The following is an 18,818-nucleotide window of genomic DNA, read 5'->3' on the forward strand; positions in this document are numbered from 1 at the left end:
TGTATACACTCAGCAGCCCATCAATTCATGAGACCCACGGCTTCGTTTAATCCCATCCACACTTTCCCTTTTCAAAGCCCTGATCCCACTGCTTAATGATTAGAAAAGGTTCAAGTTCTTTTTCATTTTTCTCCTTTCTTTTCTCCTGAGAGGATTCATTCTCTGGAGGTCAATAACTACTTACCAGTAGTTACATATTGACTGATGTGAGGATTCATTAAGCATATATATACCCTACATTACTAATACAGTGAGCCATGATGAAACTGCTCCCACACACCCTTTTAATCGTATTGACAGTTTTGAACCTATTTTTGAGTTTGAGTAATGATACTAGTAATGATGTGTATAAATCTCAAATAGATAAGTTATGTGCCATCTTTTTGTAAAGAAGATGACTCAATTATGAAAAAAAAAAAAACTCATTCGTTTTTAGCGTGACCCACCTTTTTATAAAGGATCTATGCCGGACTTGTAAAGCAGCTCTCTGTAATCACTACTTGAACGAAAAATTATTTGAAATAAAATTTAAGATGAAGAACAACATTTTCTATAGTAATTTGTCTCTCTTAATATATATATATATATATATATATATATATATTACAAAATAAAATGTATTTGGCAAAGAAGAGCACTAACTGGATTTGAGAAGCTAGGTTTGATTTTATTCCTAGCCTACAGCTGAAAGCGTTTATGTGGGTAGATATACACATCAGTTGGCATTGATATCAACTAACACCTGCCATGACCCATTAATCTCCTAACACCTACATGAGAGAAGTACTGTAAAACTACAATAATACTTCTTCAGAAATACAAACCAGGGAAAAAAAACAAAAACAAAAACAAAAACATAAAAAAAGAAAAAAAGGTTTTTTCTTAAATTCTAGTTGGGGATGCTTGGATGCATCTTCAAATATATTAAGTCTGCTGTATTATATTTCCTACATGGGGTTTTAAACTTTGGTGGATTCTGTCAAAATAAAGACATCAATACCATTACAGGATAAGTGAAGAACTTGAGTCCTTTCGTTTATATGCTAAAATTAACAAAGATCCAAAAGAATGCTTTATTACAATTTAGTTAATTTCCATGGAGATTTTCAGGACTCATGAAACAGTAAATGGTTCGAGATAAGTTTGAAGGTTCATCAAACCCAGTTAAAAGTTTACCTTGCAAGCATTGAAAACAAGAAAGCAACCCTTTTTTGGGCAACCAAATTCCTATTAGAAAAGAATAACTACATTGGTGCATGGCCAGAGTATTAAAAGCAGAAATACACCATGCAACTACCAAATACATGAATGAACCCAACCTCTCCTTTATTACACTACAGCCAATCAAATCAACAGTAGACCGATGGAGGCATTCTGACACCCATTTGCAACATTCATGCAGTCCTCTTCAGCATAAACAGAAAATGGATACAGTTTGGCCATCCACAAAGCCCAGGATTCATGGACCTCTCCTTAACAGCAAGTTCCAGCACACACATAGAACTGTCATGCATAATAGCAAAGTATAGTCCACCATGCCCCGAAGTACACCTGATGGTACCAATAAATGCATCAGAACCAGCATCAAAAAACATATTACAACACAAATTCCTTCAATAATCCTGGAGAAGTGCATATATTGTTGGAAAACCGCCCCAAGATGTCACAACTCACAAGCCATGCATTTTTTAGAGCAAACACATCCCTCGATTGACCTATTCCTCACCCAAAACAATATATCTCATTCCACTTTTTTCTCAACTGGTTGAAGAAAGTCTGGATCTCCTTTCCATCCAAATAGATTGTAGACAGCAGCAGCAGTAACCATGAATTTAATGGTTTAGTGCTTTAAACACTGGCCATTGAAATTAGCTGCCAGCCATTGTCCTGTTTCTATCCGGTTTTTCACTCTTGGGATATAAAGCTTGGCACATAGGTAAAACCAGATTTTCACAGAGAAGGAATAAGGAGGAAAAAAAAAAGTGCTCGAGATTTTCCTCTCCTGCGTCACAAAAGAAACATTTAACATGCTGAATTAGATCAACTTCACAAAGTCTCTCCTGCAAGTTCAGCCTCCCTCTGATGGCAAAACCATATAATAAAGCATACCTCTAAACGTTGATGTCAATCAACTCGAGGGCCTCTACATCCAATCAGATTGCGTGCACTCTGAATGGAAGAGATACCATTCTGGGTTGCTGTCCACCAAATCTGGTACCAAAGAGGTGAAATCAGGGGAAGCGTCTGTCGTGAGTTCCCTCGATTCTAGAGAATTCAACGAAGGCCAATTCCAAGAAGCACCAAAAACAATCCCCCACTTTACCTTGTCTCCCATGCGATAACCGTTTAAAAAACTTCTGTACAAGCTCCTTTATTCAGTGTCTTTTCAAACTCTTCAAATATATACTTCTATTTATATAACACAAACGTCCCTGTAATAATCGAACTTAGAATGGAAATTGAAATATCAATCTAATCTAAGCTTTGATTTTCTCTTCCTTCGAAATTGAGTTCTTGCAATGAGCAATCGCAGCTTGAATAGCTGCCTGCAACTCTTCCATGGTGCTGTCACTAGCAGAAGAAGGAAGCGCTGCAGTTGCTACAAGGAGGCCACTATTTGCTGGAGATGTCCTCATTGAGGCTGGTGCTGAAAACTCTCGTCTTCTTCCTCCCAACTCTTGCTTATTTCTCATGCTTAAGTCACCTGAAAACGAATACGGTTGGCGACGTAATCGGATATTCTCTCCTCTCCTTCTGAAGAACATTAATGGCCGGAACATCCTCACGTACCTCCTCAATACATGACTCACATCGAACCTCAGCTTCCTCTTGTGTTTCTCCTTATCTTTCTTCTCTGTAACTTCAGGCCCCCTTCGCCGTCTTGCTAACCCAAATAACGAGAAAGTCCTCGACTTGATTTTTCCCATTGTTTCCACAATGTTCCCTTGAAAGTAGTTGCTTTTGTTAACGTTGTTGGTGATGATGTTCCCATTTCTGGTGCTGCAGCTGTTGCTATCTTTATTGGGATCTTGCTCATCCAATGAGCCTCTGATTGGGAGGCTGAAGCTGTCCAAGGTATTAGTAGAGGAGCGAGGAGAGACAGGGAGGTGAGCGAGGAGGCGGAGAGGAAGCAGGTGGCCATGGAAGAAAATGTCATCTGCAGGAGACAAATCAGCTGCAAGTGAAGGTGGCAAATTGGTTTTATCATGGATCGGTGTTGAGGAAGAGTGGAGAGAGATTGTGAAGGAGAATTCATGGGATGGAGAGGAGGATGATGAAGGTGGTGATACAGGAGATGTTGGTGACTGTTGCTTTGCCGCTAAGGCTTCTTTTCCTTCTTGTTTTGACTTCCTATCTTCATGATGCTTGTCTACTAATTTCACTCTGGTGTTTCTGTCCATAACTCCAAAGACTATTCTGCAGACAGATACTAAGATCTGGAACTCTATCCGAAATCCTCTCACTTTTAGTTTTCGATTCTATAGATGTTAGCAAACCTTTTGAGAGGGATAAAGGGATCAGAAAGCAGTGGAGAGAGAGAGAGAGAGAGAGAGAGAGTCTTGTCAGTCTTTTTGTGCAGAAAATTGCGTCATACATTCACCAATTGTCACGCATTTATCTGTTGGTAATGTAGACAAAGGTTGTGGTGACCATCATACCATCTAAGAGGAATGTGAAGAAATGTTGATTATCTAAGACAAAGGAATTTGATTATGTGTAAAAAGGAAGTTGGTGTATCCTCGAATCTAAATTCTCTCTAGATGTTGGGTTCTTGATATGGAAAACGAGATTACAAGTATCCAATTGTGCCAAAAGTTGGATTAGGTCTGATTTGTTTAGCGAGTGAAAAAGGGGACCAAAGAAGTTTGAATGCACACCCATTTTTCAAAAAGTATCTTAGCAACTACGTTGGGAAATGTGTTAAAAAAGTTTTATGTGTAACTGAGCAACAATCTTAGGAGACATAAATAATGTGACCAAATGCAGTTGGCATACTTACACAAAGGTGATGTGACTCGGAGAGCTTGAGTCTTTATGTGATACCTCATATGATAATGATAAAAATAGATAGTGTATAGAATCTCATATTATTTGGGAAGAAGACGTTTTTGCACTTTGCTCCAATATGGCTCCAATTGTATCATAGACTCATTCTTTTGGAATATAGGCTATGTGGTTTGAGTTTTCCATTAGAGCATTATACTTTAAGAGCATTTTTTGGAAAATTTAAATTGACCTCTCATTCTATTACATTTTTTAAATAAACATAATATTAAATATTAAGATCTTGATGCAGAGGATCCAAGTCCAATGATATTAAGCTGGCAGACTCAATGCAAATAGCACTAGACTACCTCAAGAAGCAAATCAACACAAAACTCATAGAAAAATATGAAGATTCCTCGGTTTGACGAGGAAAGGCTAGTATTCCTCAGTCAGGCAAGGAAAGGTTGCCATTCCTTGGTTGGGTGAGGAAAGGGGGGTGACATGGCATTCCTTGGTTGGGCGAGGAAATAGGGGCAATATCGCATGCGCATCAGTAATTTGGCCATAACTTTAGTTGCAGGTCTAAGAATCGCACACATGACCCCAATTAGGAAAGCTTTTTTTGACGCAAACATCATGGTCACCACACTACGCTTGGTGGTCCTTGTTTTGACCCAAAATCAGCCATTTTTCACTCTGAATTGTCATTAAAGTTATTGTTTCCATTTTTAAGTCATTTTTCTTTTATAATAATGTTTATTTTTAAGAATGGTTTTATTCCAAATTTTTGGCAAGTATCTTATTCCATAATTTTATTTGTCCATAATTAAAATTTTGCTTTCTTTTCCTTACCTATTTAAGCCCAGCTTGTGGGTTTCAGAACATATATTCGATTTTTATAAAGAAACCAACCTCAAAGTTCTCTCTGTTTACATTTTTCTTAATCTCAATATCTAACTTCTGTTGCTTAGCTAGCCGATAGAATAATTCTTATTCTGCTTCGGCATTAGTGGGCATCAGAGCATTAGCATTTTCCTAAAATGATTTATCATTAGTTTTCATGGTTGGTGGTAGAGGTCGTGGTCGGCATGGGCAGGTTCCAATTGAGGAAGTTCTTCACCGCAATCATTACATACAGGACAATGATTGCAAATTTGCAAAGGCAAATAGCAGAATTATCCTAATGGCTAGAGGAGAAAAAATTGGAGAGTCAAATGTATGATCCAATATTCTGACTCTAATTTCAAGAACCCATATCACAATTGTGCTCAGTTTCGGGAGTAATGTGGTAAGGAGGAGTGAGGTGGACACCTAGGCTTCAAAGTTGATCTACTGGAATTTTTGGGTAATTTGCAGGCTGAGGGTTTCATCGACTGCTTGCACAAGGTGGAGCATATATTTAATTACAAAGATATCCCAAATCATATGAAAGTGAAGCTGGTCGCCATCAAGTTGAATGGCTAAGCACTTGCCTGGTTGAAGCAATCTCAAGAGCGACAAGGCAAGGCCAATATTGGCGATTGGGAGAAAATGAAGAACAAGATGAAGGGTCATTTTTTTCCGTTTGGATATACTCAAACCTTGTTTCTGCAAATTCACATATCAAGGTAGGGGCGAGATCTGTTCATGATTACACTGAGTAATTCTATCAGTTGGTGGCTCAAAATGATCTTTCTAAGACTAAAGAGAAAATGGTAGCACTATGTTTGGGTAGTTTGTGGCATCCTTTGTAGAATGTCCTCGTCCACTACTCTCTATGGACTATGATCATGAAAAGTAGCAAACTAGGCGACCGATGTCTAGAGGAGATCAAAACACACGAGAGGGGCCATCCTTGGTAGACTCGCCCTAGTCCATGACAACTCAAGGTTAGAGTTTAGACGCCACTAATATTCGATGTTTCATATGTGGGGAGAAAGTCATAGGGCAACTGAGTATAGAAAGTTTGCTAATGAGAAGGGAAAAAACCTTCTAAATAACAAGGATGACATAGAGTATGTTGGGGGAACCAATTTATGACAGGGACGACAATGAAGGGGATGTTTTGCATAGAGATGGTAACAAGACCCTTGTCGTCAAAAAAACTTTACTAACTCCAAAGGGTGATTCAGGCAAAAACTGGTTGAGAATTAATATTTCTCACATTACCTATACTATATTTGAAAAGGTGTGCAAACTGATCATAGATATATAGTGGTAGTTGTGAGAACATGGTCTCCGAGGAAAGAGTTCTAAAGCTCCAACTCAAAACAGATCATCACTTAAAGCTGTACAAGCTGTCGTTGTTGAAGAAGGGCAGTGAGGTCACAATCGATTGATGGTGTTTGGTGTCTTTATCTATTGGCAGGATATAATTTGGCAATGCATGGTGTGATGTGGTATCTATGGATGTTTGCCACTTACACTATCGAAGTATGATTGAAGTGTAGTTAATGATGGGCGCAAAAACAACTATTCCCATAGCATTAAAGAGAAGAATGTCATTTTAGCACCTTATAAGGAGGAAGTTGTTTCCGCTCCTGAGGTCGAAAAGGAAAACATGTCGGGCCGAGTTCGCTTGCAACTGCTCCAAGAATAGAACTACACAACAGCCTATTTGAGGTTGTATAAGGGCAAAATTTGTCGGGCATACTTGACTTGGCATCCATTCCACATACTAGTTATCTGAAGTTAAGGCCGAGGAGATGGCAGTACACTTTCAAGGAGTACATGACCAAGTCAAACAAGCAATCCAGGCTAGCAATGCAAAGTACAAGGCTCAATCGACAATCACCATCGCCAAAGGAATTCTTTTCTTTAGCTATTTAAGCCTGGCTTGTGGGTTTCAAAACATATATTCTATAACCCTAATTTAAGAGTTTTATCTCAGAATTTTCTATTTTGCTTACATTTTTCTCAATCTCAATCTCTAGCTTTCATTGCTTAGTTAGCCATCAAAATAATTATTATTCTGCTCCAGCATCAGATCTCATTTTATTTTATTTTCAATTGTATCATCCAATGCAAATTATGCAGATCTTTCAATATTAACACATGAAAGAATCAACCTCTCTCGACCCCAACCCCAACTTCCTTAACTGCCAATACTTGCAGAACAAGCAAGAGAGTTGCCAAGGCAAATGTTTGGATACCCAACCCATATCTATATCTTTCTGCCAATCTCATACAAAATCAAACCCCAATCATTCTAGGACCACAAACCAAAAGCAAATCCATCCAAGATGTCTTGCATTTATACCTTCAAGACCCATAGGTATAGTTGTGCTCCTCATCAGTGTCAACCTTTGAGACTCATCAATCTTTACCTTCGAGACCCACGATGTGATCACAAGTCTGTCCTTCGAGACACATGATGTGGTCATAGACCACGACAACTTCCAAGACTTGCGACGTAGCCTTGAGTCTATGCATAGGGACCACAAGAAATGATGGAGGAAGAGGAATAGAATAAGAAGATATAGAGAAGTCAGGCGGCTAAGGAAATGAGAGGATTTTTTTTTTTTTATGTACTCATTGATTGCAAATGGGTGGGTCTTTTATCGAGCTAGTGGGGTACCTATTCAATTCTTCAAAAATTTACTCTTAATATGCTTATTTGGCTCATTCGACGAGCAAGTTCAATTGACTTGTCTACCTGCCCTAATGTTGATTCTAAATAACTAATTCAATCTTATAGTTGTTTGCCATGAAAATAATTGTTGGAGCAAATCTTTGATTATAGCAAAACAATGGTTGAAGATCTCTGATCTCATATCCTTTGCATCTCAAAATGAAATTTATTGACAAAGGCTACTCACTACAACAAAAATAGGTTTTAGTGACAGATGAAACTGTCACAAGAAATGCAAAAAACGTCACGAAATATATTTGGTGACGGTTTCTGACCGTCACAACAACTGTCACGTAATGTGCGTCACGGATTACATTTGGTGACAGTTTACTGTACAAGCGTCACTAAAAATATTTTTAGTGACGGTTGGAGATGTGCCGTTTGAAATAACGTTCGAACGTATGATTTTCTGTGACGGTTAGAATCCGTCACAGAATATAACGTTCGAACTTAAAATTATACGTTCGAACGTAAAAAAGAGGAGCTGACATCCGAACGAGAAAAGCTAACGTTAGTTGATTATAGTTCGGACGTATAATGTAAACGTTCGAACGTTTATACGTGCGAACGTTACGTTCGAATCTCGAATCCAACGAAAATGAAATAATGTCCGAACGTGTGTATCATGACGTTCGGACGTTAATTCGAATGTTAAATGAGTAGAGTTCGAACGTAAAGTGTACGTTCGGATGTTTGTAACGTTAAACTTTTTTGACATTCGAACGCTTTTTTAAATTGGGGTTAAACGTTCGAACGTTTTGTTACTATTTTGTAAGGTTACGTTCGAACGTATTTTTGAACGTTTAATACTATTGAAATGTATTTTTTTTACATTCGAACGTACATATCAGAAATGCTAAACTCATCCACTTAATAAACAAACCAATTGTTTCACATTACAGTACATATTTCACAACCAATATTGTTTGAAACTGTTTTCAAATTAGATGTAAAAAATGTAATACAGAAATAAGATTCATTTCTTTTTCTTTCCTCGCCCAGCACGATTCTGTTGCAATGACATAACACGCTCCATTTGCAGCATCATCTCCCGCTGCACTTGCTCTTGGACCTCACTACGGATTCTTTCGTCATGTTCTCTTTGTTGGTCCTGCAAACTCGTCTCTAAATGAGACTGTCGCTCTAAGAGGGACTCCAACTCTTGCGTCGTGCAGCTTCTAAATCTTTGATAAGATTATTAATTTGTGATGTCGATGAGGTTGAGGAAGATGAACCGGAATGCTTGAAAGATCGTCCCAAACCTCTTGCCATACTAGAGTTGGGCCCAAGCACCTGTGAAAAAATGTCCAAGTCACTAGGAGAGGAATCCCCAGAAGCTGACTGCATCTCCATCATTTTTCCCTGCAGTTTGAAAGATCCAAACACACAATAAGTAACATATTAAAAGAAATACAAATAAAAAATAATTTAATCACATGTTACATAATTTATTTAACAAAAGGAACACCGCTTACATAATTAATTGCAGCTGCAGGATCCATCCACTCACTATGCTCATTAGTGTGAGCAGCAGCATAGACATGAATGAGGGAAAAGTTTTCAGGATCATCACGTTTCTAAGAAAACGACATTAGCAATTTGAAAAAGACAATATTAGTACTTATATAAAAGAATAATAAGAAAAAATATGAATTATTACGTTTATTAATTACCATTTTTTCAGCAAGACGATGGAATGATCTTGAACCAGCACGATGGTGAATAGTCAGAGCATATCTATTATTTGCATTTGTAGAACTTAAGTGCTACAAAAATAATTCTCACCGTTAATTGTAATATATGTACATACATATAATATAAACAACAAATATAAATGTAAATAATTCTAGAATACCTGATATTCTGGAGAGGCAAAAAGATCACAATACTTTATCCAGTCGTCTAATTTCATCTGCTGGAAATGGGACTGTGCAGCCTCTTCAAACGTCTCAAATTTCTTGAAATGGTCGTGACATCGTCCCTTGTGACGTCGGAATAGTGTAGCCATTAACTTATTCACAGTTCTCAAATCCTCGCTACGACCAAAGTCGAGGTCAAATTCATCCTAATTATAAATTAGGAACGTTAAAAATATAATAAACTAATGTAGGTGAAAAAAATGATATAATAAGTAAACTCACCAGCACACGACTCCGAATGTGTTCCTTAATCTCATTCGGCACATCTCTCCAGGAGCGCACATAAAATGGAGCGTAAGCTCGAATTACTGTGCCAATATAGGAGGAAAGCGTTGTTGCACTATCATTCACTCCTCCAGTGGAATTATCAGGAATTGTGATTTTCAATTTACCATGCCTTCGATTTTTCTCAAGTGAGATGCCGCGTGTATAGCCACGACTGCGACGAGCCAATTGTTCATCAACTAATAGATGATAGTATAATTTTGAAGGTTATATATATTATTTATTGAAACAAACATCTTCAAGTATATATAGTATTAACGTAAACATTCCTTACCGGTAGGTGTCGACTGTGCATCGTTCTCTGTAATGTTAACTTCATCTTCAGGAACAGACTCCTCAGGTGGGGAGTCCTCAATGGGTTCAGGACTTGGACTCGGTGGAGGAGGCACATTTCTCCTTTGTCTTTTTGGCGGCATACTTGGAAATGATTATATATAACAAAAAAATAGTATTAGAATAAATTTATATTTATTATAAAATTCTATAATGGCTGTATATGAATAAACTTTTTAGTACTTTTAGTCTTCATCTTCGGATGTATTTTCCATGTTTGTTTCAGAAGGTCTCTATATAACATCTTCGTCATCATCATCAAGCTCTTGTTCGTCATCCTTATCCACTTCCCCCCCGGATTCTTGTTCGTCTTCTTCTTCTGACTCTTCTTCTGTACTTTTCTCACTTTCTTCAATTGAGTGATAATTTAATGAAGACGGGTCGAGATGGATGAGTGGGACGTCATCTCTACATAAGGGGAGCAACTCGAGTGCACCGAGGTCAACAAATAAGTTAATACCCTCTCCTCCATCTTCCTGGTAGGCCTCTACATTTAGAGTGTCATCTTCATCTCCACTATTATCGTAATCTGCACTCGTTCCTACTTCATATATATTTCGAGGGACAAATTTTTGTACAACTCGCCAAGTTATCTCTCCACTATCTTCATCAGCACTTTTCATTGGATCAATCAAGTAATAGATTTGAGTAGCTTGACAAGCCAGTACGAATGGATCATCTTCGTACCATTTAGATGCAGTATTGACACTCGTAAAATGATTATCCCTATATATCGAATCCCGACCACCGCCTAGATCCCACCAATCACATTTGAAGACATATGTTATAGACCCACCCAGATATTTCAATCCGATAATATCACAAATGACACCATAATAATCAATATCATCTGTTCCATGACTCCCCTCGACCAAGACACCACAGTTTTGAGTTTTTCTATTACGTTCACGGTCCAGAGTATGGAATCTATAACCTCGAACTGTGCATGCAGTGTATTGAAGTGCTCTGTTTGATGGACCACGGGCCAATGCATACAATTCAAAAGAGACTGATTCGGGATCACGAGCACGTTGTTCCAATATCTAACAATTTAAATAATGTCATTTATTAAATATTAGCTAGAGTTAAAACTTTCATCATGTAACATATAGTATAGAGTTTAGTTCATACACGTTGTTCAAACCATCCAGAAAATTCTGACTCGTGTCTTGCCACTATATCCTCGACGCCTTCCATCTTAAGTTTGTCCATGTGCTCACTGTATAGTATATATTATCATATTATTTTACATAACAATAGTTAAAGTTGTATATAATCTTTAGAATTATTTAAACCTTGTACAACGACATACTTGAGATAGTGATCAATCTCCTGACAATTATTTAGTACGTACCACCGAACTTTACCCAACTCTGTATCAAGTAAATCGTAACCCGTTTGTGCACCCAAAGGTCGTACATTTTGAGAAAACACTGATAGCTCACGAGAAGGCGGAGCAGCAAGATCAGCATTTCGTTCTTGACGAATAAATCGTGTCTCAACACCACGAAGATATAAAGAGCAAAATGTTAACCATTCATCGTGTATATAGGCCTCTGCTATTGAACCCTCAGCTCTGGCTTTATTCCCAACAGTGCGCTTCAGTCGACCTAAATATCTTTCAACTGGATACATCCAACGGAACTGTACTGGTCCACCCAACATGATCTCCCGAGGTAAATGTATTGCTAAATGGACCATGACATCAAAAAATGACGGTGGAAAGATTTGCTCAAATTTACATAGTATAGTAGCAATGTCTTCTTCCAGTTTCTGCAGCATATCTCGCTTCACTACCCGAGCATACAAATCCTTAAAAAACATACACAGTTCAGTTATGGCAACACGTATAGGAGATGTTAGCTTCCCACGAATTCCCACCGGTAATAACTTCTGTAAAAATACGTGACAGTCATGACTTTTCAATCCACCAATTTTCCAGTCATCATGACTTACGCATCTACTGATATTTGAAGCATAACCATCTGGCAACTTCACACCTTGCAACCATTTGCAGAAGTCCATCCTCTCCTCCCTTGTCATTGTAAAACATGCATGCGGCATGACCACCCTCTCACCATCCACTCGTAAATGCAAATTATGTTTAATTCTCATTCTCTCAAGATCTTTCCTTGTCTTAATCGTATCTTTCGTCTTTTTATTGATGCTCATCAATGTACCCAGTATATTATCACAAATATTCTTCTCAATATGCATTACATCCAAACTATGTCGCAACATGCAGGACGACCAATACGGCAACTCAAAAAAAATACTACGCTTTGTCCAATTCAATTCTGCTACGCCTCTTTTTCTCTTGTTCTTTCCCCGACCTTTGCCAAAATTGTTCGCTGCCACATGTACCAATTGTTCCAGGATCTCTTCCCCAGACAACTCATTTGGCGCAATTCTATCTTCTACGCGTCCATCAAACTTAGCGGATTCTGTTCTCCATGCATGATTAGTTGGTAGATAACGTCGATGACCCATGAAACACAACTTTTGAGAATATTTTAACCACTCACTAGTAGTTTCTTTATTACACGTCGGACACGCTAACTTTCCTTTAGTACTCCAGCCAGAAAGATTCCCATATGCCGGAAAGTCATTTATCGTCCACATTACCGCAGCATGCATCTGAAAAGTTGTTGATGTGGATGCATCATAAGTTCTGACACCTGCTTCCCATAACTCTTTCAACTCTTCAATCAACGGCTGCAAATATACATCAATGTCATTCCCAGGTGATCTCGGGCCAGGGATAAGCAAAGTTAACAAAAAGTTGGGCACCTTCATGCACCTCCATGGTGGAAGATTGTACGGAATCAACACTACAGGCTAAGTGCTATAACTTGTACTCATATTTCCAAAAGGGTTGAATCCATCAGTTGTGAGTCTGAGACGCACGTTCCTTGCTTCTATCCCAAACTCTGGATACTGATTATCGAAAGATTGCCACGCAAGTGAGTCAGCAGGGTGCCTCATAAATCCATCATTTTGAACTCTTTTCTCTTTGTGCCACTTCATATCGTGAGCTATTTTCTTACACATGTATAATCTTTGCAACCGGGGTTTCAATGGAAAATATCGCAATACTTTAACCGGAACGCTTTTCTTATCCTTCCACCTCGACTCTCCGCATACAGGACATGCTTGTTTCTCCTCGTTCTCATTCCAAAATAAAACACAATCATTCTTGCACGCATATATGGACTTATACTCAAATCCTAATCCCTTTCTCAACTGTTTCGCTTCATAAAAGTTCTTCGGCAATGCAGATCCTTCGGGAAGCACTTCGTTAAATAAGTCTAATACCATGTTAATTGCTTTGGTTGACATTCCACACAATGATTTTATGTGAAGCAACTGCACAATAAACGACATTTTAGAATGTTTTGTACAACCTGGATAAAGCTCACGCTTTGCATCTTCCCACATTTCTGGAAAATTATCTGAATCATTCCGTCGCCCACTTGAGCCATTGTCGTCAACCTCATCCATAAACATCCCAGCTCCAATGTCACTCAACATCTCCTCCATCTCATCTCGCTCATAATCATCATCCACGTTGTGCAAATTTTCCCGCTGACTGAATAAGTCATCCGCTGATTCAGCATACAGCTCACCATGCAGTACCCATCGAGTATAGCCCAAATCCATACCATTCACAAATATATGACTTTCAGCTTCATCCAATCCGATCGCACACAAATTTTTACAACCTCGACATGGACACTTAATGTAACCACGACTATCAGCAGACGCCTTTGCAAAATCAATGAAAGCCCTTACTCCACGCGCATAGGGTATGTAATCTTTTCCAAGTCTATCGCGTAGACGCATCCAACTTTTATCCATTTCTAAAAACATCTAATTTTTTAGTAATTAAGGTAAAGTTAAATACACATGCATGTCATGATACATCATGTTCAAAGTACTCTTTCTCAAGCTAGTTGGTCCTATCCCATTCGAGATTATATTCTCCATATTGCACAATTCCCGTCACTCTACTACTTTGAACGTTAGTAAAAATTTCGGCAGCACTTCCTCATAGTTCTCCAAGTATACATGTTCACATATAGGGATTATGACCCTAAGAACAGTATACCCGAAGAACAAATGAGGAAGACACCGAAATTTCATACTAAACGTTCAAAGTATGAATAACGTTTATGTGCAATACAGATAATATAATCTCAAACTGTCCACACTGGACAATTCAGGAATTAATGTACACCTAAATGTACACTAATTCCCAAACGGGTCTAAGGTTATTTATGCAATGTTATACAATATCTAACAAAAAAGTCTACAAATAAATTAGCGCACATTGTTTGAATTATACCGATGTACTAATAATATTTATATTATTAATGATTGATAACACTTAGAAATTATTTGTAGACTTATATAATTCCTTATTTATTATATTATATGTCATTTATCAGCTATATAATATATAACACTACTATAAAATATCTTATAATTACAAATATAAGTTACTAATAACACTTATTATATAATTATTACTATTATTGCCAAAATTATTATTGATAACACTTAAACAATATCAGTTATTATATAATTATTACTATTATTGCCAAAATTATTATAATTATTATAATAAAATATAGTTATTAAATAAGTAACTATTATTATAATTACTTATCTATTTCTTATTAATCATTTTTTTATACTATACATTACATGATAATTATTATTATGGATTAATACTAATATACTCTATACTATATATTATTAGATAAAATATTTAGGATTATTGAGCTATTAGATAAATAAGTATTATTATTTTATAATACTTATTTATATTATAATTTTAGTAATACGATTTTTTATATATACTAAATAGTTATGCCTTATAATTGACACTTAGGGTCATGTGATAATTTATTATATTAGTTATTTAACTAATTATATATATAATAGTTATAATTGTAATATTATAATTTATAATTATGATCATCCAATAAATTATATACCAAAATTGTTATTCTTACACAAATAATATAACAATTTATTTATTAAATAAATTGTTATATATATTCTTTTATAACAACAAATTACTAAAATAGACACATAAACTAACAAATAATTATTATTCAAAAACATACACTATACTAAAACATTATCACATTAAGAATAAACATATTCAATAACAATAATTTTTCTTTTTAATTCATCCAAACAACACAAACTTAATCACAAATTATATCCACAATAAAATATAACAATAGAGTTTAGTATATATACCTTGTGCTTTAAATAAATTCTTCTTCAAAAATCACAACTTCTCAACAATTCACAACAAATGATCCTTCAAAAAATACACAATACTAGTTAGTTAAATATATATGAAATAAAACATTGATAATTATCATGTATATTACAAATAAAAAATGAGAAAAACCATTTACCTTAATGCTTAAAAAAATACCTTTGCAAACATATACTCACTATAACCCTCCACTTCTTCTCTTCCTCTCTCTAAAACTCTCTCTCTCCCCACTGCTTTCCACTTCCTTTAGTACTCCGTCTCTCTAAAACTCTCTCTGTCTCTCACTCTAACACGCACGGAGGAAAGCAGAAATGAATCTGCTTTCCCGTGCGTGAAAGTTTTATTTTCTGCTTGTTATGCAATTAACGTTCGAACGTTCATTAATGAACGTTCGGACGTTTGATTTTACGTTCGAACGTTTAAGCATTAACGTTCGAACGTAAAATTATCCCGCCCTATAATTATACAGTACGTTCGCACGTATGTACGTCCATCCAACGTATTCATCAGTAACGTTCGAACGTTAATATAGTATGTTAGAACGTACTGTGCAAATTTGGTTTAAGCGGGAAATTTCCCTCCGAATTTATTATAACGTCCGAACGTAAATTCGAACGTTAATATTATTATTTACATATTATATATTTAGTATATTCCTCATAATATACTTATATATTAAATTATAAATTATACAATATTAATTAATATATAATTTGTACCAATTATATAATATATAACATAAATATTATATAAGAATGTACTATATATATATTATAACTTTATATAAATATAATATATATAAAATATATATTATATTATAACTATAATATATAATATACTTATTATATATTATAGTTATAACAAGTATATTATAATATATTATATTGGAAAAATTGTATATTATCCTAGTATAGTATACTTTAATATAGTATATCTAATAACTATATTAAAGTAATATAGTTATATACTAATGTAGTATAAATATTATATAATATATTATCTATATTATAGTCTATAATATAGTATAAGTATTATATACTATATTATCTATATTATAGTCTATAATATAGTATAAGTATTATATAGTATGTTATCTATATATAATAACTATATAATATCGTATAATATATTATATAGTAAATATATTATAGATATAATATAGTACTAGTACTATGTTATATATACTACTTGTATATAATATAGTATATATACTACAAATATAGTGTAATACTTAGTATACTATACATATACTTTATATGTATATACTATATATATATTATAGACTATATAATTACTATATAATATACTATAGTTATTATATAGATACTATAGTATATACACTATAGTATTGGATATATAAATAACTATATAATACTACTATATAATATATACTATATATATTAACATTATATACTACTATATAATATATACTATATAATAACGGTTTCAATAATACGTATATAACACTATATACGTATTAAAACTACATACACTATAACACTATATAGTATACACTATATAGAACATAAGTGTAATATACTATATACTATATAGTATAACACTATATAGTATATAATATACGTATATTATACGTATATAATATTATACATTATATAATATATAATATTATATATTATATATCATATTATATAGTAATATATAGGTAATATAATATATATTACATTATATATATTATATAATATATATAATATAATATATAGTGTAACAACGTTCGAATGTTATAACCAAAACGTTCGGACGTTTTGATTGACGTCCGAACATAATAGACGCACGTTCGCATGTTAACACAACGTCCGAACGTAAAAGTTATACGTTCGCACGTATGCTTTTAAGTCCGAACGTGATATACATAACGTTCGCATGTGGAGTTAACGTCCGAACGTTAATTAATTAACGTTCGGACGTTAACTGTATATAAGGCCAGGCACGACGGTTTCCAGGCCATAACTTGTACGAAACCGGTCCGGAAACTCAAACTCTCTCATCCTCTCCGCCACGCACGCCGCTGCAACCGTCGCCATCCGCCACCGCAACCGTTACTAAAAGGTAATGTGCCCTCTCCCTCTTCTATTTCCTTGCTTTTAATCGGTGGGTTTCAAAAATTCGAAACCCACCGTAGCCCGGTTATAAAACTTGCATTTCCGGCCACCATTCGCAGTAAAATGATAGAATAGGACCGTAGAAACATTTCCCATCTTTTGAAATTCATATTTTGGTTGTTTGTGGCTTCGAAACATGCGTTTCGAAGCTTTCGGTAATGGCTGAGTCGACTCAGCGATTCCGTGTCGTAACGTTCGGACGTCACGACACAACGTCCGAACGTGTGACCTTTTGTATTCAATACGTTCGCACGTTATATTGTTACGTGCGAACGTATTAGTTTTACGTGCAAACGTTTTTATCCAACGCTTTAACGTAACGTTGGATAAAACGTTCGAACGTAATCCGTTGGTCTTCTTCGGCTAGTAAGAACGTCCTAACGTATGACGGTTCAAATTCATTACGTCCGAACGTTTAGGTAATACGTTCGGACGTAATGAACTTATTCGCACGTTTTTATCGAACGTTTGAATGAAACGTTCGATAAAAACGTCCGAACGTTTCATCTTTGTATATTTGGACGTATTTTAACGTGCGAACGTACATTGTATTAACGTTCGAAAGTTTACAATATAAAATTTTTTTATATTGTTTCTTTTAGGTATTATTATTTTATATATTGAAAAAGTGAGTTTCTTTAAAAGTTTTACTCGCAAAATTATGTAAATTTATAAGGATGATACTTTAATTTTTAGTATAATCCATATATGTCATAATACGTATGTATCTGTGATTATAATCATTTTTTTAAAATGTTATAACTTATATATATTTTTTTATTTTCAGGATATGGCTCAGTATATGACGACAAGGAAGCGAGGGAGGGATGGAGGCAATCCGGACATCGCTCGACTGGGGGCACGAACTGTTATGGGAGAACGAGAAATCCTCATTAATGAGTTTGATGAGCTCAGCTGGGAGCAAAAGACGCTGAGAGACGTCTTCGTCACCAGAGGCTGGGGCCCCATATGCACATTGAGGGGAAAGATTTACCCCACAATGGTTCGAGAGTTTTACATTGGGATGGTCACCATGCCTAACGATGCATCATCCCATACTCTCAGTGTACGCGGTGTACAGTTTCAGTTCTCGGCGGATGTTCTCGCCGACTTGCTCCAGATTCCGCGTATGTTACCTGAGTCGACAGCTGCTCAGGCTGATGACATAGCAGCTGCATTTTCCCCGGGCATATTCGAGGCAGATCCAGCTGCTTCTGCTTCATCTTCGGGCCCTGTTGAGTTTATGCCCAGTCATGAAGAAGATCGAC

At 35.8% G+C, this 18,818-nt stretch overlaps 1 protein-coding gene across 1 annotated transcript; it reads right to left on the bottom strand.

Moving 5' to 3' along the window:
* Nucleotides 1-1,186: 1,186 nt before the first annotated feature.
* On the bottom strand, nucleotides 1,187-3,579 carry LOC122298577 (BRI1 kinase inhibitor 1-like). Its single transcript, XM_043108394.1, has 2 exons — nucleotides 2,110-3,579; nucleotides 1,187-2,002 (listed from the first exon to the last, which is right to left on the bottom strand). Exon 1 carries the CDS (start codon nucleotides 3,399-3,401, stop codon nucleotides 2,478-2,480), a length of 924 nt encoding a protein of 307 aa, XP_042964328.1. The 5' UTR covers nucleotides 3,402-3,579; the 3' UTR covers nucleotides 1,187-2,002; nucleotides 2,110-2,477.
* Between the last annotated feature and the right edge of the window lie 15,239 nt (nucleotides 3,580-18,818).

The sequence above is a fragment of the Carya illinoinensis genome, chromosome 16 (assembly GCF_018687715.1).
Source record: "Carya illinoinensis cultivar Pawnee chromosome 16, C.illinoinensisPawnee_v1, whole genome shotgun sequence".
NCBI lineage: Eukaryota > Viridiplantae > Streptophyta > Magnoliopsida > Fagales > Juglandaceae > Carya > Carya illinoinensis.

Coding starts and splice junctions, on each gene's coding strand:
- LOC122298577 (XM_043108394.1), bottom strand. CDS start 3,401: ATGGACAGAAACACCAGAGTGAAATTAGTAGACAAGCATCATGAAGAT.